The 27,738-nt window shown below is 33.0% G+C and overlaps 1 protein-coding gene across 3 annotated transcripts in view; it reads left to right on the plus strand.

Moving 5' to 3' along the window:
• The window catches only part of fbn2b (fibrillin 2b), an 80,635-nt gene that overhangs the window by 27,955 nt on the left and 24,942 nt on the right, over positions 1-27,738 (plus strand). For all 3 annotated transcript variants that reach the window (XM_058760000.1, XM_058760001.1, XM_058760002.1), the window contains 33 exons: positions 440-565; positions 4,473-4,625; positions 7,374-7,574; positions 7,656-7,796; positions 8,005-8,124; positions 9,238-9,363; positions 9,697-9,819; positions 10,709-10,984; positions 11,099-11,152; positions 11,229-11,354; positions 11,500-11,625; positions 11,724-11,843; positions 12,357-12,494; positions 13,020-13,070; positions 13,163-13,288; positions 13,518-13,745; positions 14,951-15,076; positions 15,358-15,486; positions 16,467-16,592; positions 18,016-18,141; positions 18,232-18,354; positions 19,732-19,857; positions 21,197-21,322; positions 21,401-21,523; positions 21,605-21,727; positions 23,185-23,310; positions 23,403-23,525; positions 23,980-24,102; positions 24,184-24,345; positions 24,814-24,882; positions 24,974-25,099; positions 26,004-26,129; positions 26,204-26,353. In XM_058760000.1, the coding sequence (XP_058615983.1) occupies positions 440-565; positions 4,473-4,625; positions 7,374-7,574; positions 7,656-7,796; positions 8,005-8,124; positions 9,238-9,363; positions 9,697-9,819; positions 10,709-10,984; positions 11,099-11,152; positions 11,229-11,354; positions 11,500-11,625; positions 11,724-11,843; positions 12,357-12,494; positions 13,020-13,070; positions 13,163-13,288; positions 13,518-13,745; positions 14,951-15,076; positions 15,358-15,486; positions 16,467-16,592; positions 18,016-18,141; positions 18,232-18,354; positions 19,732-19,857; positions 21,197-21,322; positions 21,401-21,523; positions 21,605-21,727; positions 23,185-23,310; positions 23,403-23,525; positions 23,980-24,102; positions 24,184-24,345; positions 24,814-24,882; positions 24,974-25,099; positions 26,004-26,129; positions 26,204-26,353 (4,368 nt within the window). The remainder of the gene's footprint in view (positions 1-439; positions 566-4,472; positions 4,626-7,373; positions 7,575-7,655; positions 7,797-8,004; positions 8,125-9,237; positions 9,364-9,696; positions 9,820-10,708; positions 10,985-11,098; positions 11,153-11,228; positions 11,355-11,499; positions 11,626-11,723; positions 11,844-12,356; positions 12,495-13,019; positions 13,071-13,162; positions 13,289-13,517; positions 13,746-14,950; positions 15,077-15,357; positions 15,487-16,466; positions 16,593-18,015; positions 18,142-18,231; positions 18,355-19,731; positions 19,858-21,196; positions 21,323-21,400; positions 21,524-21,604; positions 21,728-23,184; positions 23,311-23,402; positions 23,526-23,979; positions 24,103-24,183; positions 24,346-24,813; positions 24,883-24,973; positions 25,100-26,003; positions 26,130-26,203; positions 26,354-27,738) is intronic.

Below are 27,738 nucleotides of genomic sequence, written 5' to 3' on the forward strand. Positions count from 1 at the left end.
TTTCCACACACACATCAAACACGTAATCGCTCGTCATGCTCTTCCCACATCCCGCCTCAATCTCATGCGACAAACCCGACACAGCGTCCGCATATAATTTTACTAAATTGCACGTGTGTATAAATATAAGAACGAAACGCAATAGAATCCAAAAAAATCTCTTTACCATCTGTCGAGTTTCGCTTTGAGTTTGCACCCGTACGCTACCATGAGAAGGTGGATGAAGCCAAGATGCAGTTTGATGAGCACAAATGAGATCTTTGTTTTCTCAATTGTTGCTCGCATTGTAGAATCCAATGAGAGTTGCTGCTTAGATGTTTCTCCTAAAAAAAAAATGCATTTGAGTTCATACTGTTTGGTTTCTACTATGTTTTCTGTTACATCAGCATCTTGAAATGTTTAACAATTCCAGGAAATTTATCATTGTGTTGTATTTTAGATATCGATGAATGCGCAACCATATCCGGAGTGTGTGACGGCGGGGAATGTACCAACACCGCCGGAAGCTACGTGTGCACCTGTCCGCGGGGATACGTTACCAGCGCAGACGGCTCCAGATGTGTCGGTGAGACTCTTTCATCCACACACACAAACACACATGCACGCCCACGTGTGTTCCCGTGACCTTACAGTCCTGGGTCGCATCTGAGCCGTGCATTATATTGCTTTTATGACTCATGAGATGAACTCGTGTGTGGTCAACCGCTTCAAGCTCGGGCAAGAGTGCTTGTGTGTATATAGGCCTGTATCTTCATCTGCAAACCTGGATGAGTTAGCGACGTATTTTTTCAGGTCAAATGTGTAATTTTTGCACCACTAGTGGCACCAAACGGAAGTGAATTTTTTTGACGTCAAAAATTTTGCTCTGGTGCTGCTAATGGCGCAGAAACGTTTACGCTTCAAATGAGTTTCTCATTTTGAGATATTAACATTTTTCATTGTCAGGATTTGCTCGTTGTACGTTCGTGTTTTTGTTAACATCTTGCAAAAAATGTTTTTAATTTCTATTGTTAGCAAACTTAAAGTAGCCTGTTCATTTTAGCAAAAAAAGTTCTTCTGTAGCATCATATAAACTTAAAGTTCTTCTGTGACTCCATAAAAACTTGGAACCTTGTTTTGAGAATTAACATCTTCCAGTGTCAGTAGTTACTCGTTCAATGTTCATGATTTGTTAACATGTTGCAAAAAAACGAATTTTTGTTGCTAGCAAAAATATTAATATATATTAATATTCAGTCCGTTTTAGCAAAAGATGGCTAAAAGTTCTTCTGTAACTTAAAAAGGTTCTTTTTTAATGAATTCACAAGAACTTCAAATCTTTTTAAGATTTGAATGGGTTCCTTATTTTGAGAACTCAACATTTTTCGTGTCAGGATTTACTTTTATGCTCAGGTTTTTTTAACATCTTGATTTTTTTTTTCTGTTGTTAGCCAACATAAAATAGTCAGTCCATTTTTTGGCATGTTAATGTTTGTGCTCATTATCATAAGAATTTAATTAATAGAACATAATTGCATTATGAAACAAACCTTTAATGCTAAGGATTTAAAAGTTTATAAGAATTTCATCCTAAGAATTGAATTATAAGAACTTATGAATGCTCTCTTATGTTATTGGGCTGTAAATCCCTTTTAGAAACTTCATGTTTTTGAAGCAGCTGTCGTGAAACCTCAGCCTGGTGTTGCGCGGTTCAGTGCATTTCAGAACAACACTGACTCAAAATCCAATTTTGCTGAAGGACATGCTTGCGTTATGAAATTGATTAAAAAAATTGTGTAGTCTGACATCCCTTGGATAAAAGAGGTCATCTTATGTTACTCATCTTACGTTACTCATGCTCATTGTTGTTTTACAAAAAAAAAAAAAAAAGTTTGTTGTCAATCTTTCATCAAAACATTCTGGGAAACACAAGCAGAAATAATTTCTATGTCTATTTGTTAGAAAAGAAAAACTCTTCTTGGCTTCACAAATAATTTACCTGGAAATTTGTTCATACAAATTTACATACAAATAAATCTCTGAGCAAATGAAAATATTTGGGGTAAAAGATGTCATATAAATGTTCATCTTATTATGATTGTTGTTTTCAATAAGAAAAAAAAATATTTGTTTTCATAATCTTTCATCAAAACATTCTGGGAAACACATGGAGAACAAATTTCTGCATAAATTGGCAGTACGAAAAATTTTGCAAAACCAATTGTGGTTTCGCAAATAATTTACCTGGAAATGTATTTGGTTGATTTAATGAATGCAACCATTTACATACAAATGACACTTCATACAAATGAAAATCGTTCAGGTAAAGGATGTCATATTCACGCTCACCTTATAATTATTGTTGCTTTCAATAAGAAAGTTTGTTTTCGTAATCTTTCATCAAAACATTTTGGGAAACATGGAGAAATTTCTTTGTAAACTGGCATTACGAAAAATGTTTAGTTTTACAAATATCTGGAAATTTGTTTGGTGATTTCATGAATGCAACAATTTACGTTTTTTTTTTTGACGTCACAAAGGTCAAATGCACAGGCAAATGTAAATGTGATGCCGTTACACACTGCCTTTAAAAATGCAATCCAAACTGACTAGTCTTTCTTTAGTTTGAGACTTCAGTTTGGTTACGGAGAGAGTTTGTGGGTTTCTTTTGGTGAACAGGTCTCGCGCGGTCTCATCCGGTCTCAGGGGATCAGTCGCCAGCGGACAACGGTGAAAACAGAGTCACATGGATGCTATTTCCTCCTGCTAACATTCCAGTACAGTGAGGCAGAGGCACTGTTGACTCTGGCATCGCCTCTGTCTTTTCTCTTCACTGTCCGTTTCTCTCACACTCCCTTCTCTTTTTATACACGCCGTCTTGAGTTTCTCACTCCCGCCACCCCATATGTCTCTCGTAACCCCGGGTCCCCGGGTGCAAATAAAGAAACGTGAGATATCGGCCCTGGATGACGTGTTGACGTGGCCTTCATTTGTTCCCAGAAACCCGTGTGGATTTACGGCAAGCGTTCACTGTACATATGGATCCAGTCGTAGTGGAGAATGCGGGCAGCCCTTGTGTTTTTCTACATGTTGACATACAAAAAAAAAGACTCTAGGAAGCCAAAATGGTTTTGGGAGCATGATGTCATGGGAGAATGTTCGAAAGTTGACGTGAAATCAAAATTGACTTTCGTAATTGTGCGCAATTCATCAGTGCATGTTATTCCAAAGGCGATCCATGCTATTAGTAACAAACAACAAGCTATTTAGACATTGTTTTAGGCCAGAAACCAAAGGCGGCGCAAAATTTTGTGGTATCTTTGCGTTGGTGCCTTGTATCGCGCAAAACCAGGCCGTGGGGAGTCATTTAGCCTGACGCTAATCAGCGTTAATGCACTGCGGGGCCCCAATGTGAACACAAAAAATCTCTCTTTGAGGCTCGAGAGAAGGTCTGGTTCCAATTGAAGCCAGTTTCCCATCACCACGCTTGCGAAACCCACCCTGCCCCCCTCAGGCCGGGTCGATCCCAGGAGGCTACAGTTCGGGAGTATGCGCTTGCAACCTCCAGACGAAGGGTTTCTTATGCCCAACGTAATTGGCTGAGATTACTCCACATGGACTTGATTTATGGGAGAGTACTGGCTCATTAGCCGAGTTAATCGACTCTCACCCCCTTTTTGCATGGTCCGCTCACGCTAATGTCACAGTGTACGCACCCTATCGCAACCAGCCCCCCTCGTTGACCTTGACTAAGCGAAACGTCCCATCTCAAGCCTGTACGCTTTTGGTCCTCTAGTGGCTTTCTCAGGCTCCCACTTCATAAATTAACTTCCTGTTAGGGGACTGTGTAAAAGGGCACGCATGGGACCTGACCTCCTGCGAAGTGCGACTGTACTTGCGAGAAAAGCATTTGTGGTATTTGGAGTTAATAAATTTGTATAAATGCCATCACTTTTGGCAATTCGAGTCAAAAAGGGTAGTTAAAATTATATATGATGTTATTTCCAGGTCAATAACTGCGTCCCAAATGATGCACTATATGCTTATACACTATGTACTTATGCACTATGTACTCAACCATGTAGAGTACGAATTTTATAAGGTTATTTTGTCATTGTAATTTTAGTCTAATGTAATTAAAGTTGCAACAGTTGAGTGCATTAAGTGTGAAAAATTCCACACTTAGTTTTTTTGTTATTTAAGTGAATCATTCGGGTATTTAAAGTGCACTTATTCTTTTTTGGAATTTTCAGTGTGAACACACTACTCGCACTATTTATATTACAAAACATAGAATAGCGCATAAGTACGCAATTTGAGATGCACCTATTGTCTCACACTTAAAATGAAAGGCCAAGTTGAGCGCATTGCATTGTGGGATACGGTATACTGTTGTTTCATACTGCTCATTTTGATAAAATTGACATTGTTTACAGTGTGCGTACTACGCAAAAACAGTAGCATTTCTGATATCTCTCTCATCCCCCTCACAGATCATCGGGTCGGTACGTGTTTCGCGTCTTTAGCGAACGGCCGCTGCGCGAGCGAACTGTCCGGTCAGTACACCAAGATGCAGTGCTGCTGCGACACGGGCCGCTGCTGGGCACTCGGACACATCCCAGAGATGTGCCCCGTCAGAGGATCCGGTGAGTGGGCTAATGCTAATCACTAGTGTTACAACTTAGACGTCAACCAATCAACTAACGTCAACTAATGCTAGAAATTGCACCTGAACGTTGTCAGGTGCTTTTTAGAGTTTTTAGTCAATATTAGCTTTGAGGCTACTGTCTGTATGTTAGCATACTTCAAAAACATATTTAGTTTATATACACATCTTTAGCGGTTTATAACTTTTTAAAGCTTTTTTGAGGTTTATAGTCCATGTCTGTTAGCTTTGAGGCTAACGTCTGTATTTTAGCATACTTCTACAAGAGAATTAGCATAAATACACATTTTAAAATAGTCTTTTTTATTATTTTTTCTTTTTTAGAACTTTTACGTTTTTAGTCAACATCTATTAGCTTTGAGGTTATCATTTGTGTGCTACTGTAGCATACCTTTAAAATATATTTAGCATAAATATACTTTTAAAATGAGCTGTTTAGAACTTTTAGTCCACGACTGTTAGTGGCTAACATCTGTATGCTAGAATACTCCTTAAAGATAATATATATATAGAATATTTAAGAGCTTTTTTGATGGTTATAGTCCATGACTGTTAGCTTTGAGGCTAACATCTTTATGCTAGCATGCTTCTAAAAGATATTTAGCATATATGCATATTTAAAATGAGCTTTTTATAACTTTTTTGAGGTTTTTAGTCCATGTTTGTTAGCTTTGAGTCTAACATCGGTATGCTAACACACCCCTAAAAGATATTCAGCATATATACACATTTAAAATGAGATTTTTTGAACTTTTTGAAGCTTTTGCTTCTGAATAGCGATAGCAAGTAATATAGTTCATGGCTATAATGCAAGCTAAAGACTATTGGCACCTTCAAAAATGGTCCAAACTTCCTTTTTCAACGGGAAATACAGAAAGAAAACTGTATTACATGCCATCTTTTGTGGTATTTTCAATGTAATTCTGAACTGCACAGATTTTGAAGTACATTATGATCCTGTCATGATACGCTGAAATGAGTGTTGACTCTTACAATACTTACAGTACTGTATTACAATAAAAAATTTCAAAGGAGGAATTTCTTTAGATGTGCGAGCGTTTGACCTTTATGTAGCTCTCTTTGAAGAATCGCTCCAAACATGCTGTACCTCACCACAAAATCACGATAAATACATGTCAGGTCAGCAAAGCGATCGTCCCTCGGGATAATAAAACGCTCTCTTTCATTCCCCATCTTTACACCCGTGTGTTTTACGCTCTTCCTCCTCTTTGACGCCGTCGCGTGTCTTCCGCAGGAATGCATGAGCCGAGCGGCTGCCTAATACTCATTTTTTCTGCTTTCGTTTAATGCACAAGCAAAGCTCACTTTGCTCATTATTTCATTGTTTTTTCAGGTATTGAATGATTTATAAGTAAATCTTTGTTTATATTATCTATATTTAATGAAATAATTTAACATGTTTAAAAAAAATATGATATGTGTGTGTGTGTGTGTGTGTGTGTGTGTGTGTGTGTGTGTGTGTGTGTGTGTGTGACCCTGGACCACAAAACCAGTCTTAAGTAGCAATAGCCAAAAATACATTGTATGGATATAAATTATCCATTTTTATTTTATGCCAAAAATCATTAGGATATTAAGTAAAGATCATGTTCCATGAAGATATTTTGTGAATTTACTACCGTACATATATCAAAACTTAATTTTTGATCAGTAATATACATAGCTAAGAACTTCATTTAGACAACTTTAAAGGGGATTTTCTCAATATTTAGATTTTTTTGCAAATTCCAGATTTTCAAATAGTTGTATCTCAGCCAAATATTGTCCAATCATAAACCATACATCAATGGAAAGCTTATTTTTGAAAAATTGACACTAATGACTGGTTTTGTGGTCCAGGGTCACATACATACATACATACATACATACATATAAATAATGAAATTGTAAAAATGATTTAAAAGTCTGTTCATCTTTTTACTGTTTTTCATGTGTTGAACAAACAAGCAGGTGCTTGTACAGTATATATTATCTATATTCAATATAATTATTTAAAATATTACACATATACATACATACACATATATATATATATATTCATATTCATGTCCATAAAAGTATGTTCAAAACTTATAAATTGTATATTATTTTAGTGTACATAAAATAGTATATAATAAAATAATATACAATACATAAATAAATATATAAATTTAAATGTAATAGCTAAAAAAATATATGAACATACGTAGACTTTGCAATAAACATATACATACACATACATATACACATACATATATATATATATATATATATATATATATATATATATATATATATATATATATATATATATATATATATATATATATATATATATATACACACACACACATATATACACACATATATATATATATATATATATATATATATATATATATATATTGTTTATTGCAAAGTATGTTGTAATTTCTACGTATGGTCCTACTTTAAGTGCATTAACTATTTCATTTAAATATTATTTAAATATATTATGATTATAAAAATACATATCATTATAAATATATCATATCATATATAATATCATTGTTTAATATTTAATATTAATATTGAAAAACAAAATTAATTTATAGTTATTCAAAAAGTTTGCATTTAAAAGTAGGAATATGCATAGGAATTTCTGCAATTTGCAACTTGTATAAATTGCAATATATTTCCATCTCCCTGCAATTAGTATAGTGTAAAAGCATCTATTATTAATTTGCAGATGAATACAGGCGACTTTGCATCCAGAGGCTTCCGTTTGCTACCGGTAACGGCGGCATCCACGACGGCAACGGCGGTCTGAACATCGGCAGCTACGGCAAAGGTCCCTCGCAGAACGGAAACGGTGGCAGCTACATTTACGGCGGCGAGCACACCATCATAAACGGCAATGGAGGCAACGGCGGCACGAAGATTCAGATCAGTGAGTGGAAGCTGCCAGCTTTTCCCTTCAACTAACCGTCCCAAGCTAAGAACTCAACGTTGTTTTCCTGTTTGTGCTCAGGCCAGCTGAACGAGACGACAATCGACGTGTGCAAGCATTTCACCAACCTGTGCCTGAACGGCCGCTGCATTCCCACGCCCACCAGCTACCGCTGCGAATGCAACATGGGATACCGGCAGGACGTGCGCGGGGAGTGCATCGGTAAACCTGTGCATTCATCTTTCAGTCAAGAAAAGTCAGTGTCTTGAATGCTGGCATGATCTGAAATGTCCTCTGCTGCCATCTGTAGGCGGTTTGCTTGACTTCCACAGGCCTGAGAGTTATAAACAGCAGATTTTGTCAATATTTTAGCACATATTATTGATTAATAGTTTTAATGGTCTCTTATACATCTGTTTTCTACCCTCAGATGTGGATGAGTGCGTCAGTAATCCGTGTGTGAATGGAGACTGTGTCAACACACAAGGATCGTATCACTGCAAATGTCACGATGGATACCAGGGAACTCCCACCAAACAGGCCTGCATTGGTTTGTGGCATGATATAATTCTATTATATGCCAAAAACATTTCTGCAGTTTCTCAATTTAGGGCTAGAACATGTTTAATGCTAACATTTTTACATTCAAAAGTCTTTAGGGCTAAAAACAACTTTAAAGCAGAAAATATGATTATATTATATACTTTTCTAGTCTAGTGCTCCATGCCTACTCTATTATTTAATTTATATGATTATAAATTTAGGTTTTTTTTTGTTTTTTTTTAACAGTTTCTCTCTTACAATGCAAAAAAAAATAATTATAATTACATATTTATATTACTTGTAAAATATGTTCATTTTGTTGTTTTTCATGTTTTGTTGTTATTTTTCGCTTAAAATACAAAAAAATGCTTAAATGCTACATAAACAGTGAATGCATAATATTTAAATTTTAGATAAGTAGTTAATTTTATATGACCCATTAAAATTTTAATGGAGGCAAGATGGCTAATATTACTATAAACTTATTTTAGTATTATTTATTACTATTAGTATATTTCACTTTTCATTTTAGTTTGTAGTAATTTTATGTGCTTTTTTAAATATATGTTTATATCTTCTTTATATCTTTATAACTTTAAATATTTATATCTTATGTCTATGTGTTTATGTATTTTTATAACATTAAAATGTATATATAGTTTTAATTTTTTCAGTTTTATTTTTAGTCATTTTAATACTTCAACTTAAACTTGCTTACGTCAACCTTAACTTCAATTAAAATTTGTTATATATATATATATATATATATATATATATATATATATATATATATATATATATATATATATATACACATACATATATATATACACACACACATATACAATTTATATTTTATCAAATATTATATCAAATATTTATATTTTATTTCAGCTTTATTTCAAAAATATTTTAAAAGCTATTTTGCATTACACACTAACCAGAAATAAATCTACCAAATAATGTCACTGTGCTCTGTATCCTGCACACACAGCACTCAAATGACAGTTTATTGTGAATTATCCCTTTATGTAATGATGAAAGTCAGCACAACTTCTCTTCACACGGCCCAGTGCCCTGTGTGTGGACAACTGTAACTAATCTGTTCCTGTTGCTTCAGACATTGACGAGTGTATTGTGAACGGCGTTATGTGCCGTAACGGACGCTGCGTGAACACTGATGGAAGTTTCCAGTGCATCTGTAATGCTGGCTTTGAAATCAGTCCTGACGGGAAGAACTGCGTCGGTAAGCGCTTAAACTGCAACTTTAAGAAACTCTGAACAACCTAATATATACTGTATGTTTTTCATGTTTTTACACTCAGTATTTTTAAATATTCACACAAAATTAGATGCTTCACCTGTTTAACTGCTGATTATTTAATAATATACTCTAAATCCTGCATTAAAGTGCTTAAAATGGTTTTAAATGCTTTATAAATCTCTTTTGAAGGTCAACATAAACATTTTTAATTAATCATTTTGATGAATACAATTAGTCTAAGAACACAATTGAATATCCAACGTTTGTTTTATAGTGTATTTTCAGAAACACTGAGAATGTTTTCTTGTCCTCTAGATCATGATGAATGTGCCACCACCAACATGTGCCTCAATGGCATGTGCATAAACGAAGATGGAAGCTTCAAGTGTATTTGCAAACCTGGATTTGCATTGGCGCCCAATGGACGCTACTGCACTGGTGAGCATGGTTGGGATTCACTTAAAACTATTATAAAAACCCCAAAATTGTTTAGAAACTTTGAGTCTATACACTATATTTCAAGAAACAGGCGCTAAATCACTAAAAACTAATTTCCATTTGCGCAAGTCTTGTGTCAAATCTGATGCGACATCTTAAAAATCATTGGTTCTTGCATCGGTTGACCATTTGTCAATGATTTCTTTAATGACCAAAATTTAAGTCGTTATTCTCTGAAAACGATTCAGTCTCATCTGCATTTGCGTATATTTGCACATCCCTGGCACATTTGACGTCAATAGCCAATAGTCGCAAGACACAATAACCAATGACATTTGACACCATTAATGTCAAACCTGGTTTTCATCTCAGTGATGTCAAATGTTGCACCTTGTCAATGGCGTCATTATTTGTTATTGATGTATTGTTCTCTAATTGTTTACGCCATTTTCTCATTCGTTAATCTCTGACAGACATATAGGAACACCAGACGCTACATTCCAAGCGTTCTGAAGTCAAATGATAATTTTTGTCCGAGAAACAGACGCTATCATTCAAAATCACATTTCCAATTTCGCATTTTTTCAAGTTTGACGTCAAATCTGACGACACACATTTTGAGACATCTTTGGTTCTTACATCTGATGTCTATTGTGAATGAAGATTTGAGTTGTTATTCTCAGAAAACTTTTCCCCCTCATTGAAACTTTTAAATCTCATTTGCATTTGCGTATATTTGTAGATCCCGTTTGACATAAGTCTTTCATGTCAGTGATGTCAAATGTCATAAACTGGCGCATTCCGTGACCATCATTGACGTCATTATTCTTTATTGACATGCTGTTCTCTAACGGCTTGCGCTATTTCCTCCTTTGTTTCATTCTGACAGACATCGACGAATGCCAGACCTCAGGCATCTGTATGAACGGGCGCTGCGTGAACACCGAGGGCTCTTTCCGCTGTGAGTGCCCGCCAGGACTAGCCATAGACGTGGACGGCCGCGTCTGTGTGGACACTCACATGCGCACCACCTGCTACGGCGCAATAAAGATGGGCACGTGTTCGCGTCCGTTCCCCGGGGCGGTGACGAAGTCGGAATGCTGCTGCGCCAACCCTGAACACGGCTTCGGAGAACCCTGCCAACCCTGCCCAGCGTTCAACTCTGGTAAACCACAACAATACACCTTCCAGTCGCGAACGATACTTTAATATTAATGCACCATATGTTAGCTTTGACATGTGTGCTAGCAGGTGGCTAACATTGTTTGTTTGTTCGCAGCCGAGTTTCAAGCGGTGTGCAGCAGTGGACCTGGAATCACCGCAGACGGGCGAGGTAAGTCTGTTTTCGCTAATTTGCTATTTGTTTATGAATGCTAAATGCTAACGGACTGCATTCGGTTTCTTCGTAGACATCAACGAATGTGCTTTGGATCCAGACATTTGTCAAAACGGCATCTGCGAGAACTTGCGCGGGAGCTACCGTTGCATCTGTAACGTCGGCTACGAGTCAGACGCTAGCGGCAAGAATTGCGTGGGTATGTTGTGTTAACTTTTTTTATTATGTAACTTTTTTTGTTGGTAGCGAAACTTAGCTTCAAAAGACGTCTTGTACAACACTTGCTCTGAAAACTATGAGTAGTAGTTGTTTTTGATCAATTTTGTTAACTGCATATCTTTCAGACATTAACGAATGTTTGGTGAATCGGTTGTTGTGCGACAACGGCATGTGTAGAAACACGCCAGGAAGTTACACTTGCTCTTGCCCCAAAGGATTCTCCTTCAAAGCTGATTCTGAGACTTGCGAAGGTTTGCTTATGATGAATTTTTTTCGTTCGTTATGTTTTTTTGGTCAATTTCACATAAAATTATATACATTGTATCTTTCGTTCGTACCTTTTATTCAGACATCAACGAATGTGACTCCAACCCCTGCATCAATGGCGTGTGCCGCAACATAGCCGGTTCCTTCAACTGTGAATGTTCCCACGGCAGCAAACTGGACTCCACCAACACCATCTGCGTAGGTAAGTACGAAAAGTCGTTTTAAAGGCTAACAGAAGTGTTTCCATGGTAACAGTGAGATAAGTGGATCTATTATGGATATATTATTGGCTATTAAATGTGTTTTTTTAAAACGTTTAAAATGCAACTGCTAAATACGCAACCAAATGCCATTTAAGTTTATTACGCAACATTAGCACAGTGATGTGCGAGTCAATGTTTATTTTGTTTTTAGAAGTAACTGAACAGCATTCTGTGACGTTTAGGCTATTAATTTCTAGCCAGGCGGTTTTCATTCTTTGTCTGAAACCGAACATCGTTTGATTGAAATTAATGGAGTATGAAGGCAATAGGTCGCACGTTGTGCTTTCAGGATGAATGCCCACTGCGATCCCATCCCGCTAGATATCAGAGTTGTTTTTATATATCTGCAGAAATGCAATGACTCTCCTCAGGGGAGCCGCTCCAAATGTCAGAATGTCCATTTGTCATTGTCACGCTTTTTTGGTTCTCTTTCATGTATTTGCTCCGTGCAGACAGCATGAAAGGAACCTGCTGGCTAAACATCCAGGACGGCCGGTGTGAGGTGAATATAAACGGGGCCACGCTGAAGTCCGAGTGCTGCTCTACACTGGGGGCGGCCTGGGGAAGCCCATGTGAACGCTGCGAAATTGGTTAGTTCATATGCAAAAAGCAATATGCTAAAAATGCAAAAAATAAAAAATGCTCGTTTGGTTACATAGATTTGGTTACATAGGTTACATACACTTTTAAATAATTATATTTATTTATTGTAATTGTATTTACGTTAAATAATAATTATATTTTGTGTGTATTTTATATAAGTTTCGCCAATTTGTTTACAATTTATATTAATAGAATTATAGAATCTTTTATTACATTTAATAAAAGATTGCGAAACTTTGTTTAAATAATATATTTAAAATATTTAAAATAATATTTATTATTATTTGATTTATATTTAAATAATTATTATTTTTTAAATAATTGCTAATTTGTATTTATTTATATTAATTAAATTAAATTAATATTTATTAAAAAGAGTAATGTGAAAGTTTTAATGTTTGAAAACAAGCTAAAATGTAATGTATTAATGAATAGCTACATGAACCAATGTTTGCTTTAAAGACGCTATCTTTAACACACAAAATAAAGTTTTTGACATGTATTTTCTACAGATCCTGCCTGTTCGAAAGGTTTCGGTCGCATGAAGGGACTTGTGTGTGAAGGTACGCGTTACCCAAAATCCTTTGGTGCATTAACCATATTATCTATCTAGAGTTTTGCATGACGACACATCCCATTTCTGCTCTGTCTTTAGATATTAACGAGTGTGAGGTGTTTCCCGGCGTGTGCACAAACGGACGCTGTGTGAACACGCAGGGCTCGTTCCGATGCGAGTGTCCGGAGGGACTTACGCTGGACGGAGCCGGACGAACATGTGTTGGTATGGAAACATATTCGTTTCTCAAATTATTTATTGCTTTAGTTGATTTATTGGTTGCAGACAGCATAATACATCAACATGAATATGTTTTTAAACCAAAAACAGAAACTGTCAACTTGATTTATGACTTAGAAGGGACAACTGATCCAAAACAAACCCTTTTTTTTTGTAACTGACAACATGTGCGAACCAAACAGCGGTGATTTACAGCAGTCTCTGTGTCTTGTAGACATCCGAAGTGAGCAATGTTATATGAAATGGGACGAGGACGAGTGCGTAGAGCCGTTACCGGGCCGGTATCGCGTGGATATGTGCTGCTGTACGGTGGGAGCGGCGTGGGGCGTGGACTGTGAGGCCTGTCCCAAACCAAACACGCCTGAATTCAAAACCATCTGCCCGCGGGGACCTGGAATCGCCAATCGAGGAGACATCCTGACGGGACGACCCTTCTACAAAGGTGCAGCGTCACAGCTGTCTGTCATTTATTCATAAGGATGAACGGATATGGGAATTTTGACCGATATGATACCGATAATTATGTCGTTTTTTGCCGATAAACGATATTGGCCGATATTATAGTGTTTACAACATTTGAAAACATTGTTAGAAAAAAAATGATCGGATTCCAATATCAGCTAAATCTGACCAATACCGATAATCTATTATCTGAGACAGATATAATGGCTGACATTATAAATCTGTTCATTTCAGTATTTTGAAAACTGACAATTATAAAACTTTTATTTAATAATATATTAATGAAAGTAGTTTCATATATTATATTAATAAAAATAAGTTAAAGAATTCTATGAAATTTATATATTTTATATCATTATATATTATATATATTATAAAACTAAGCCAAATTATCCCTAAAAATAATAAAAATATAATTAAAAAATATACAAAATGTGATAATATATTTAAATATAAATACAATTATAATAAATAAATTTAATTGTTACCTAAAACATTCACATTATCCTTTTTTATTAAATAAAATTACAATACAAATTGACAATATATAAGGCATAACAAAAATTTGAATTATTTATAAAATAATAAAAATAAATTTGTTACCTAAAACTTTCGCTAAATTGAATACAAATGTATTTAATAAATAAATTATATACAAATTGACAAAATATATAAAGAATTATAATTATTTAAATATAAACAATTTTAATAAATATAATTATTTGTTACCTGAAATTTTCACATTTACAAATTGACAAAATGTATATAAAATAACTAAAAATTACAATTTAAATATAAATGTAATTATATTACATAATTATTTTTACATTGAACCTTTTATGAAATTAAATAAAATGAATTTAATATAATTTATACACAAATTGACAAATATATTTTTTATAATTTTTTTAATTATAATTATTATTTAAATATAAATACAATTCTAATAAATAAATATATTTTTGGTACTTTATAATAATAATAATAAAAATAATAACAACAACAACAACATTTTATTTATTTTCCAATTTTTGGTTTTCTGTGCATTCTTCTGCAATATTGTTCCCAAAGTATTACTAGGTTACAAAAACACTTACAGACACAGAAAGTCAGATTTGTGGTATTTTCTTTAGGGTTTTTCCTCTGTGTTGAATAATGAGGTTATGAGACTGTGTTTCTCTGCAGATGTGAACGAATGTAAGGTCTTCAAAGGCCTGTGCACTCATGGGACGTGCCGAAACACTATCGGGAGCTTCAAATGTCGCTGCGAAAGTGGCTTTGCCCTCACCATGGAGGAGAGGAACTGCACAGGTCAAACACTAAATCAAACCTAGCACTTGTTTCACTGCGCTGCTCACTAGGGCTGCGATGATAAATCGATGCAGAATGGATTTGTGGATGGATTCTGAGATCTTCCGAATGCATTGCGATTCTTTCTGGAATCTATTCTGTGCTTAGATTTTAACAGCAGATGGCGCTTTAATCAAGTTACGATGCATTCGTAAAATCGATGCTGAATCATTTCTCAATTCGCGATGCATCGATTTATTTTCCCAGCCCTACCACTCACTCTGTTCCCCTCGCTCCCACAGATATCGACGAGTGCACCATCTCTCCGGACCTGTGCGGACACGGCGTCTGCGTCAACACGCCCGGCAGCTTCGAGTGCGAGTGCTTCGACGGCTACGAGAGCGGCTTCATGATGATGAAGAACTGCATGGGTGAGACTCCATTAAATGTTAATGTTTTATATAGTGTGGTCAAACGATTAATCGCATCTAAAATAAATGTTTTTGTTTACATAATATGTATGTGTGTGTGTGTGTGTGTGTGTGTGCATATTTATTATGTATATATAAATACAAACACAAACACATGCATGTATATATTTAAGAAAAATGTTGTTAAATATTAAATATATTTATATATAATATGAAATATAAGAATATAAATGTATATACATGTAAATATTTTCAAAATATATCCTGTATGTGTGTGTATTTATTTATACATAAATATACACAGTACACATACATATATTATGTAAACAAAAACTTATTTTGGATGTGATTAATCGTTTGGCAGCACTAGTTTTATATAAAAATGTTCTAAATACTCAGTTAAAGTTTTATCCATTAATTAATATTTTCTATTTTAACCTATTTATTAATATGTAATATGTAATGTAAAGTAATTGTATTTATTAATTTATATATAATACTTTATAATTTATGGTACTTACAAAATACTTTATATTTTATATTACAGAAGTAAATAAATTATTATTATTATTATTACCATTTAAATGCAATGGAAATATATTTGTATATTAAAATTGGAGTATAGTAGAATGTATTCTATGACATGCCATTTTTACTTCGTTTTAATTCAATTAATTAAATATCAACATTTGTCTTATTTTTTATCAATTCATGAATATTTACTTAAAATAACTGTATTTGTTAATTTTATTTAATTCATAATTTTTATTATAGAAATAGTATTTAAAAATACATGTCATATGTATTAATAGTATTAATAAATAATAATTAAATATATTATTATTATTATGATGATGATTGAAATATAATAGAAGTAACTGTATTATAGACATTTTAAAATTGAATTTAGAGACTCAAACCCTGGACGTTCTCCTCGGCCTCTGAAAGACTGTGTGACAGCGTCTCTCTCTGTCCCGCAGACATCGACGAGTGCGAGCGCGAACCCCTGCTGTGCCGCGGCGGGACGTGTCTGAACACTGAGGGAAGTTATGAGTGCGACTGTCCTCCGGGTCACCAGCTGAGCGCAGAGGCCTCGGCCTGTGAAGGTACTGTACTTTACTCTAGTGGTGAAAACGTTAGATAAAATAAATAATCTGAGTGTAATTGTGTATAATTCACATTCAAATTTGTATATATTCTATTTATCATTTACAAAACATTTGTATAATTTTACTTCATTTACATTTATTTAATGATCCATCAAGTTATCCATATTTTTATCATATTTTTTTTTACCAGTTTATTGATGTATAATTAAAATAACTATTAATTTAATTTATAAAAAATATAATTTTATACTTATTACATAAATATATAATGCATAATAAATGTTATAAACAAAGTAAACTTTTAATATTATAATGTGTACATGTGTACTGGTTTTTGTGGTTTACAGGGACAAAATTTGTATAATGACAGAGGTATTACAATTTGAAGGTGGTTCATGAGGACACTGCCTATGTCCCCGTAAATCAAAAGGCTTAAAAAAAACATACTAAATGGTGTTTTTTTTTTTATCTAAAAATGCAGACAGTTTCCTGTAAGGGGTAGGTTTAGGTGTGGGGCAATAGCACATACAGTTTGTACAGTATAAAACCATTACGCCAACGTGTGTGTCTGTCTATACATATACATATATATATATATATATATATATATATATATATATATATATATATATACATATACACATACACATACATACATATGTAAAATGTGTATATTATAGAACATATATGCATGAAATACAGAACTTATTTATATAATTGTAATTAATTTTAATTTAATAACTAATCCAGTTAATGTTTTATCCATTAATTAATTTAATATTTTTACCCATTTATTCATATGTGATAATTCTATTTATTAATTTATATATAAAAAATACTTTATAACATTAGTGTACTTATATAATACTTTATATAAGTATTACAGAAGTAAATAAATAATAATAATTATTATTATTATTATTATTATTACCACCACTTAAATACAATGGAAATATAATTGTATATTAAAATTGGAGTATAGTAGAATTTATTCTATGACATGACATAGGACATTTTACTTCATTTTAATTGAACTAATTGATTATCAACATTTTTATTATTTTTATCACTCGTTAATATTTAATTAAAATAACTGTATTTATTAATGTTATTTAATTCATAATTTTATTATTACAGAAACAGTATTTAAAAATACATATATGTATTAATAGTATTAAAAATAATAATTAAATATATTATTATTATTATTGTTGATATGACGATGATTGAAATATAACAGAAGTGACTGTATTATAGCCATTTTAAAATTTTATTTAATTTAATTTGAGAAGCTGGTCAAAAATACTGTTGTACAATGCATTTGAAATTAAATGTGATCGTATTCAAATGTGTCCCGATAATCTTTGGAGCGATTTAAAGCCAAACCTTTATCTCACACGTCAGTTTTTTTCCCCCTCAGATGTGAACGAGTGTCAGCTGAGTGATAACCTGTGCAGGAACGGTCAGTGTGTGAATATGGTGGGCACCTATCAGTGCTCCTGCGACACGGGATACCAGGTGACGCCCGACAGACAGGGCTGCGTGGGTGAGAAACCTCCACCGACATCCACACGCATCAAACTCACAATCCAGATCAGTTCATCAACTATAAACGTGCATCTTCTCATTTCCACAGACATCGACGAGTGCACCATCATGAACGGCGGCTGCGATACTCACTGTACGAACTCTGAGGGAAGTTACGAATGCAGCTGCAGCGAAGGTTATGCACTCATGCCTGACCTCAGGACCTGCGCCGGTAACACACACACACACACACACACACACACTCTAGAGCTGCACAATTAATCGTTAAAAGATTGCAATCTCGATTCAAACACCCACGCGACCTCATTTCTAAATGACAGCGATTCGCCCCCGTGTCTATTAATAATACTAATAACAATTAAAATAATACCACACAGTATTATTTGTCCTACAGTCATTCATATTATCTCAGAAATACTGGGATGAAAGTTTAATGCAGGGCTTAAAGTTCTCCGGCACCGCGCCGGATCTCCGGCGTGCAGCATTTGGCTGCAAAAAAAAAAAATCCTGCGAGGCGCAAATGGTCAAAGATGTCCATCGCGATTTCAAAATAAAAGTTTCTGCATGTGGCCAATTATAAAAATTTAATGAATTTAAACATCGTTTAATCACGCTGTAAAGCGAAACGTCACCAGGCCGGTGGCGCCCTCTGCAGGTATTTGTTATAATACATAATTTACTTAAGTTGGTTACGTTCACATGTATAGGCATATTACATTATGTATTTTAACTGTGTTGTTCAATAAAACCATGTAATTACTTGGTTTTGATATTTTATTTGAGCCAATTATTATTGCCTCATCGTTAGTTTGTATATAAATAGTCGTACTAAAGCCTGGTTTTCACTTGGGTCTGTTTGTGTTAATAAAAATATCATTACTCAATCGTCAAAATAATCAGTACATTACTTGATTACCAAAATAATCATTAGTTAAAGCCCTAGATTAGTTAAAATATTTCTAAATACAACTGCATTGTTTTACTTTTTATAATTAAAAGACAAATATTTTGTCATTGAAAATTTATTAAAAATAGTATTAAAATATTGTCTCGTTCTAGTGAGCCAAGTGTTTTTTTTTGCTTTAACCCCTGTTATTGTTATATATAAACATCGATGTCTATGGTAGCGATCAAAATAGAGCAAATCATCTTTTGAAAGTAACTGGCGCGTCGAATAACGTTTGTGTTGATCGTTTCGTCACCAAGTGGCGATAAGTGATTGTTAAAAAATGAATTTGTCATTGAGTCATTCATTCAAGAGATTCGTTCAAAAACACTGATTCACCCGGTAACAAAACAAGTTAAGTATTTATGAGTGAGTCACTGAATCATTCTTTAACACCACTTTTTCATGATTTTAATACTAAAAATTGGTGTATTAAATATTATATTTTAAATATATATTAAAATGTTTACTAATTCATTCAAATTAATTAAACGCGTTTAAATAGACTGCAGCAATTAATATTTTGCCACACATTATTTTGTTAAGTTCAGAATCATGGGAGAATTGTGCAGCTCTAACACACACACACACACACACACACACACACAGTTCCTCTCAGACTGAGCCTCATCTCTCCTCTAGACATCGACGAGTGCGAAGACACGCCGGATATCTGCGACGGAGGCCAGTGTACGAACATCCCTGGAGAATATCGCTGCCTCTGCTACGACGGCTTCATGGCCTCCATGGACATGCGCACCTGCATCGGTGAGACTAACCTGAGTTCAGACGCGCGCGTGTGTGTGTGTGTGTGTGTGTGTGTGTGTGTGTGTGAGAGAGGATAAGAAACTCAACTCATATGCATTTGTGTGTATATTACTCTTAATAAACATCTTCGAATAATTTACTTTTATTTAAATAATTTTACAGTATCCTTGATTTATTTAATGAATTTATTTGTAAGAATTATTTGTGTAATTTAAATAATAAAAATAAGTAGTAAATTAATTTGATATATTCGTTCTTAGTAACCTTGATTTATTATTTTTATTTTTTTTATTATTATTTTATGTTTGATTGATTGATTCGTTATGATTTCCTTTTTATAAATTATTCGAATTTGTTTGCTTGTATGTTGTATTTATATTCAAGTAATAAAAAGGCTTGAAAGTACCAAAAGGAATTTATATTATTTAATTTTATTGCTTAGTAACCTTGATTTATTTAAATGATTTTTAAAATTTACTTTTCGTTTACTTTTAATTAAATAACAAAAAAAGAAATGCTTTACTTTGAAATAATAAAAAATTGTATACTTGATTTACTTTGTGAATTATTTTTATGAATTATTATTTATTTTTGTTTGTTTGTTTAACCTTTAAAAAATAAAATAATATTTTATTCAATTAAATAATTGAATGTTTAGTTACCTCGATATATTTTATAATTTATTTTTTAATGAATTATTCAATTTTTTGCCGTTTTATTTTTTATTTGTATGCTTGTATCCTTTCCTTTTTATCTTTATTGTAATTTAACTGAGAATTTACTTTTAAGTTAATAATTTGACATTATTTAATTTGAATGTGTAGTAACCTTGATTTATTTTATTAATTTCATTTAAAAAAATTCACTTTTAAATTAAAAAAATATTTACTTTTAATTCAATTTGAACGTTTAGTTACCTTGATTCATTGTATAATATTTTAAGAATGATTCACATTTTTGACATTTTATTTTTTATTTGTGTGTTTGCTACTTCCTTTAACTTTCTTGTAATTTATGAAGTAATAATTTACTTTTAACTTAATCATTTGCCATTATTTAATTATAATATATGTAGTAACCTTGATTTATTTTATGAATTATTTTACTTGTTTAATTTTAAATAAATTATACAAATTAAATTTTAATCAAAGTAAGTTTTATTTTTATTTTATTGAATTTTCATACAAATTATTTTATTGCATTTATTTGTTTACTTCCAATTTTTTTTCTTTGTATATTTTATCCTGATGTTTAGTCGTGATAGTGTAATGCCTCTTTTATGCATTTATATGCTTGTATTATGTCCTAATTTGATCTGTCTCGTCTTGTATTCGTCCAGATGTCAACGAATGCGATTTGAATCCCAACATCTGTCTGCACGGCGACTGTGAAAACACGAAAGGCTCCTTTATCTGCCACTGTCAGCTGGGATACTTCGTCAAGAAGGGCTCCACCGGATGCACAGGTAACCCGGATTCCTCAAGAATCGAGTCCAACCTCAAACAAAAAGACCAGCTGCTCTAAAGTGTTTGTTTTGCGTCAGATATCGACGAGTGTGAGATCGGCGCTCATAACTGCGACATGCACGCCTCCTGCGTCAACGTCCCAGGGAGCTTCAAGTGCCGCTGCCGCGACGGCTGGGAGGGTGACGGGATCAAGTGCATCGGTGAGTGACGATTGCGGACGACCGTCAGGTTAACGTTACAAGTCCTGAATGTGGTTTGAGGCTGTTTCTGCATCGCTGCAGATGTGGACGAGTGCGTGACGGAAGAACACAACTGTAACCCGAATGCCGAGTGCATGAACACGCCGGGATCGTACCGCTGCGCCTGTAAGGAGGGATTCAACGGCGATGGATTCACCTGCTCCGGTATCACACAACACACTCTTTTCATTTCATGTTTAGTAGACTTTGTTTAATGAAGTTATTGTATATGTTTGTTTGTATAATTCACTTTTAATTTGAACTTTTAATTAAATAATACAAATAATCTTTATTTATAAAGTAATCTGAACATAATCTTATAAAGTAATCATTAACTATGTTATATAGTTTATATATAGTTAAGTTTATATAGTTATAAAATTATAACTATAATTTTTACTTTTAAGAAATTTTACATTAATTTCTTAAAATCTTAATTTATTTTATCTTATTATTTGTGTTTGTGTAATGTATTTTTAACTTTACTTTAAATAAAAATAATCTTTACTTAAAAAGTAATCTTATAAAGTAATCTTTACCTAGAAGTAATTTTTATTTTAATTAAGTCGTTTTATATTCATTTTATTGTTCTGAAATCTTTATTTATTTGATCTTATTTGTGTTTGTGTAATTTACTTTAAATAAAATAAAATAATTTCCATTTGATTAAATAATTTTATATTATATCATTGAAATGTTTAGTAAGCTTAAATTTTTTTCTAATATACTTTGAAGTCTTTGAATGACATTACATGAATATATTTACAACAAATTAATATATTTATAATAAACATTTGTCACTTTACTCAATTGTAATTAATAAATCCAGTTATTTGTTCATTTGTTAATATTTAATAAACAAATATATTATAATAAATTATATAAATATATTTTAATATACTTTTTCATTTTAATAATATTAACATTCATCCGTTCTCCATTTGTTTTTATGATTTCTTCTGTTTGCTTGTGTAATAATTAAATGATTATGTAATATTTACAAAATATTAAAATACTAACATTTATAATAAACATTTATGTAATTTTACTTCACTTTAATTTTATATTTACATATATCAGTTTTGTACTTTGATTTTATGATTTCTTCTGTTTGCTTGTGTAATAAATAATTATGTAATATTTACTAAATATTAAAATGCTAAATTTTAATGTAATTTTACTTAATTTTAGTTTAGTTAATTGATGCAGTTATTTTTCCATTTATTTATAAATTATTAATTTGTTTATAATTTACAATTTCATACAGAATATATACATAATACATACTTTTATGTTTAGTAACATAAAATTATAACGTAATGAATTAAAGGGAAATGACAAACAAATTAATTTAATTCTAAAAATAATAATTTACTTTTGATTATTGTTAAATTAATGTTAATAATAAGTTTCTATTTTTATTTTATTAATTTTCCATATTTTCTTTGTATATTTTTATTTTATGTGTTTAATAATGAGTAATGATATTGTAATGTCACACACATATACATATATATTTATATATATATCTCTGGTCTTAAGTTTGTTTGTCCAGCTTCTTTTCTGCTATAAAACTCGACATAAATGGCATGATTGTTGGTGGTTTGTGTATTTCTCTGCAGACATGGATGAGTGTGCTGATAACGTGAATCTGTGTGAGAACGGTCAGTGTCTGAACGCGCCGGGAGGATATCGCTGCGAGTGTGAGATGGGCTTCACGCCGACTGAAGACAGCAAGGCCTGCCAGGGTAAACACACACACACACACACAGTGACACACACACACTCTCTTACAGTAACACACACTCACTCGATCCGCTGTGTGTGTGTCCTCCGTCAGACATCGACGAGTGTAACTTCCAGAACATCTGCGTGTTCGGATCGTGTCAGAACTTGCCGGGAATGTTTCGCTGCATCTGCGACTACGGCTACGAGCTGGACCGCAGCGGAGGAAACTGCACAGGTGAGACACACACACACACACACACACCCCTGAATCACGGCATCATGGAGATCTTAAGACTGTGTTCATTTCAGCAAATGTCGACAAAAGAGGCACTAAGTAATTTAAATGAAATAATTTTCTATTGCATTTATGTCAGTATTTTAATTTATATTTTAATTTATAATAATACTGTAAAATTATTTTTAATTGAATAATTTAATTGAATAATTGCACATTTTTGGAATGTTTAGCAACTTACTCATTTTATCGTTTTTTTATTTATTTTATTAATTTAGTTGCGTAATTTACTTTTAATAAATTACCAATCCGAATGAAGTATTTAACCTTCATTTAAAGAAATTTTACAGTATTTAATTTTGAATCATTTTAATGAAGACATGCAGCTGTATTAATCTCATCAGCACCGTGTGTTGTTTCTCACTTTCGTCTCTCATCCGTTTCTCTTTTGCAGACATTAACGAGTGTTTCGACCCTGTGAACTGCATCAATGGCGTGTGCATGAATCTGCCCGGCAGCTACCTGTGTAACTGTCCGCCGGACTTCGAGCTCAACCCGTCGGGCGTGGGCTGCGTGGGTATGGAGCCGTCCCGCTTCAGTCTGTCACATTCATCGCCATCACTGTAAACATAACACGGCTTGTCTCGTTCTCTGTCAGACACGCGGGTGGGGAACTGCTTCCTGGACACGCTGGACCGCGGCGACGGAGGCATCTCCTGCAGCGCTGAGATCGGGGTGGGCGTGACCCGCGCCTCCTGCTGCTGCTCGCTGGGCGGAGCCTGGGGAAACCCCTGCGAACTCTGCCCGCCCATCAACTCCAGTACGAACAACACTACCTCAACACTGACCTCTAGCAGTCCAACCATATCACTGTTCTCAGTGGCCAGGAATGAATCTGGAAAGCAGGGTGGCAAATAGCTAACATAACGATTATATAGAGATATATACATAGCGTATATAAAGAACATGCTAAAATGTTGTTAAATGTGACCCTGGATCACAAAAGTAGTCATGAGTAGCACAGGTATATTATAAATATTTATCTATTTTCCCATCAGCCGATACCTGTGCTGTAGTAAAACCACCTAAAACTTGAATTCCCGGAGACAATTTTTGTCTCATTCACTGTCATTTAAAAGTAATTTGTACATATATATATATCATCATTATAACAGCTGTCGCTCACTCTGCTTCCTAAATATCGGTACAATTATCAGCCAATTAAAAACTGATTCTGCCACGAGCACAGACTGATTGTATTCATGATGAAATGTGTGTCTCCTCACAGCTGAGTACAAAACACTGTGTCCTGGAGGAGAGGGTTTCAGGCCCAATCCCATCACCGTCATCCTGGAGGGTAAGAGTGGATCAACAGCGCAACGCCTGTGGTCTGTGAGTCTAACGACGCCTACATTAATAATCTCTCTGTCTCTCTGTCCCACTCACAGACATCGACGAGTGCCAGGAGCTGCCCGGTCTGTGTCAGGGGGGAAACTGCGTCAACACCTTCGGCAGCTTCCAGTGCGAGTGTCCAGCCGGATACTACCTCAACGAGGAGACGCGCATCTGTGAAGGTCCGGTCGACAGAGTTTTTAGTTTTTAGTAAATTTTATTCAGCAATTTAAATTTAAATTTAGTAATTTAATGCAATTTGCAAATTATGATTAATTGTTGTTTATGCATTACTTTACTTTTAATTAAATATAACACTGAAATATTAATATAACAATAATTAACATTTAATTAAACAATTTAATATTTATATTAAACGTATAATACATTTCAATAAATTAATAAATATTTAATCAAATTTACTTATTGAATTTTTAGGAATGTATTTTCAATTAAATATTTTATTTCTGTAATTTAAATGAAATAATTCACTTTTAATTAAATTACATTTTACTTTTAATTAAATTAAAATGTATACAAAGTTTATGTCAATATTCTACTAATTTAAATGTAAATTTATTTTATGAATTATTTTAATTAAATAACTTAATTTAATAAATTTATGAGTATTTTAATTTCAGTGTAGATTCATATTTGAATACTTTAAAGTGGAATTTACTTTTAAGTGAATAATAATTATATTTAATTTACAAATTTTATTTTAAGTATTCTTTTATTAAAGTAGTTTTATATTAAATTTATATGATTTAATATTTTTTAGTATTTTTATATATTTTTAATTATTTAATAATTAATCATTTTAACGTTCAGTAACTTATTTGAATGTATTATTTAAATGCATTACTTTTATTTAACTTTATTTGAATGTTCATGAATGTATTTTTATGAATTTGTGTAATTTACTTTTAATGAAATTATTAACACTATATAACTATTATTACACTATATATAAGTTATTTAAGTTTTATAATTGTAATAAAAACATCTATAAAAGGAGCAACGAGCAAAGAGTTGGAGTCGATCGAGTGTTTGAATGCTGATATATTTTCTGATGTATTCTCTCAGATATCGACGAATGTACGGCACACATCGGCATCTGTGGTCCGGGAACCTGCTACAACACACTGGGAAACTACACCTGCGTCTGTCCGCCCGAGTATATGCAGGTGAACGGAGGAAACAACTGCATGGGTAAGAGCCGCTCGCTGAGTGATTAGGACTGAATCACAGCTTCTGGAGCTCATCCGCGTCTTTCTGTTTCACAGATATGAGAAAGAGTGTGTGCTACCGCAACTTCAACGACACCTGCGAGAACGAGCTCTCCTTCAACATGACCAAGAAGATGTGCTGCTGCTCCTATAACGTGGGCAAAGCCTGGAACAGACCCTGCGAGGCCTGTCCCACGCCGGCCACGTGTGAGTGTGGGAGAACCATGTCTAAATACATAATGAGAGTGGATGCGAGTGGCATTCAACAAAAGTCAAAATAATTGAGGAGAAATCACTGAGAAAATACACAGACGTTACTATGCATTGCACAAAATCAAATTAAAAAAAATATATATAGAAAATAAATTATAAAACAAAATGCATTGCATTGCTCAAAATAAAACAAAAAAAAATATATAGAAAATAAATTATATAAAACAAAATGCATTGCATAAGATAAAAAAATACATACAGAAAATAACAAATAAATAATTTAATTTAATTGGGCCTTGGTTTCTGATGGTGTGGTATTCAAATTTACACTCCATTTGCATTGCTTATCTTTGAATAAAATTAAATATGTTGCGCTGCATAAAATTCAAAATATAAATAAATATATCTCAGTTTCTGAGGGTGTGGCATTCAAATGTAGGCAAATTTTCCATTGCATAAAATAAAATGCATTGCAATGCATAAAATAAAAAATAAATATAGAAATATAAATAACTTAAGCAGTCATTAGGTGGGACTTGGTTTCTGAAGGTGTGGCATTAAATTTCAGGCTTTTTTTTATTGCTTAGCTTTGCATAAAATACAATTTAATAGTGTAAAGTAAAATGAGTTGCGTTGTACAAAATAAAAATATAAATTAATATTTGAAAATATAAAAATAAATATAAATGTAAAATTATTATTAATCAGTGAAATTGTTTAGGTGGGTCTTGGTTTCTGAAGGTGTGCATTAAAATGCAGGCTACTTTTGAATTAAATTAAATTTTAAATTAAATTTAATTGTAAAATACTTTTTAAGCAGTGAAATTATTATAGGTGGTCTTGGTTTAAAATTTAGGCTACTTTTGAATTAAATTAAATTAAATTAGGCCTTGGTGTGGCATTCAAATTCAGGCTCCATTTGCATGGAATAAAATTGTAAAAATTAATTAAAAAATAAAGTAAAATAATAAAATAGGAAATGAATATATATACATATATTATTTGAAGGTGTGCATTAAAATTCAGGCTACTTTTGAATTAAATTTAATTTAATTTAAATTAAATTGTAAAATTATTTTTAAGCAGTGAAATTATTTTAGGTGGGTCTTGGTTTCTGAAGGTATGGCATTAAAATTTAGACTACTATTTTAAATAGGAAATAAATATATAAATAAAAATCATTTGGGTCTTTGTTTCTGAGGGTGTGGCATTCAAAGTCACAAGTCAAAATAAAATAGAATAAAATGCATTGCACATCACTGCATAAAATAAAAAACTATATAAAAATAAATATACAAATATGAATCATTTTTGGCATTGAAATTCAAGCTAGTTCAGATGCAAAAGCCTGTAAAAGCCTGTAAAAGACTCCTGTGTGT

This window comes from Onychostoma macrolepis, chromosome 22, assembly GCF_012432095.1.
Source record: "Onychostoma macrolepis isolate SWU-2019 chromosome 22, ASM1243209v1, whole genome shotgun sequence".
Taxonomy (NCBI): Eukaryota; Metazoa; Chordata; class Actinopteri; order Cypriniformes; family Cyprinidae; genus Onychostoma; species Onychostoma macrolepis.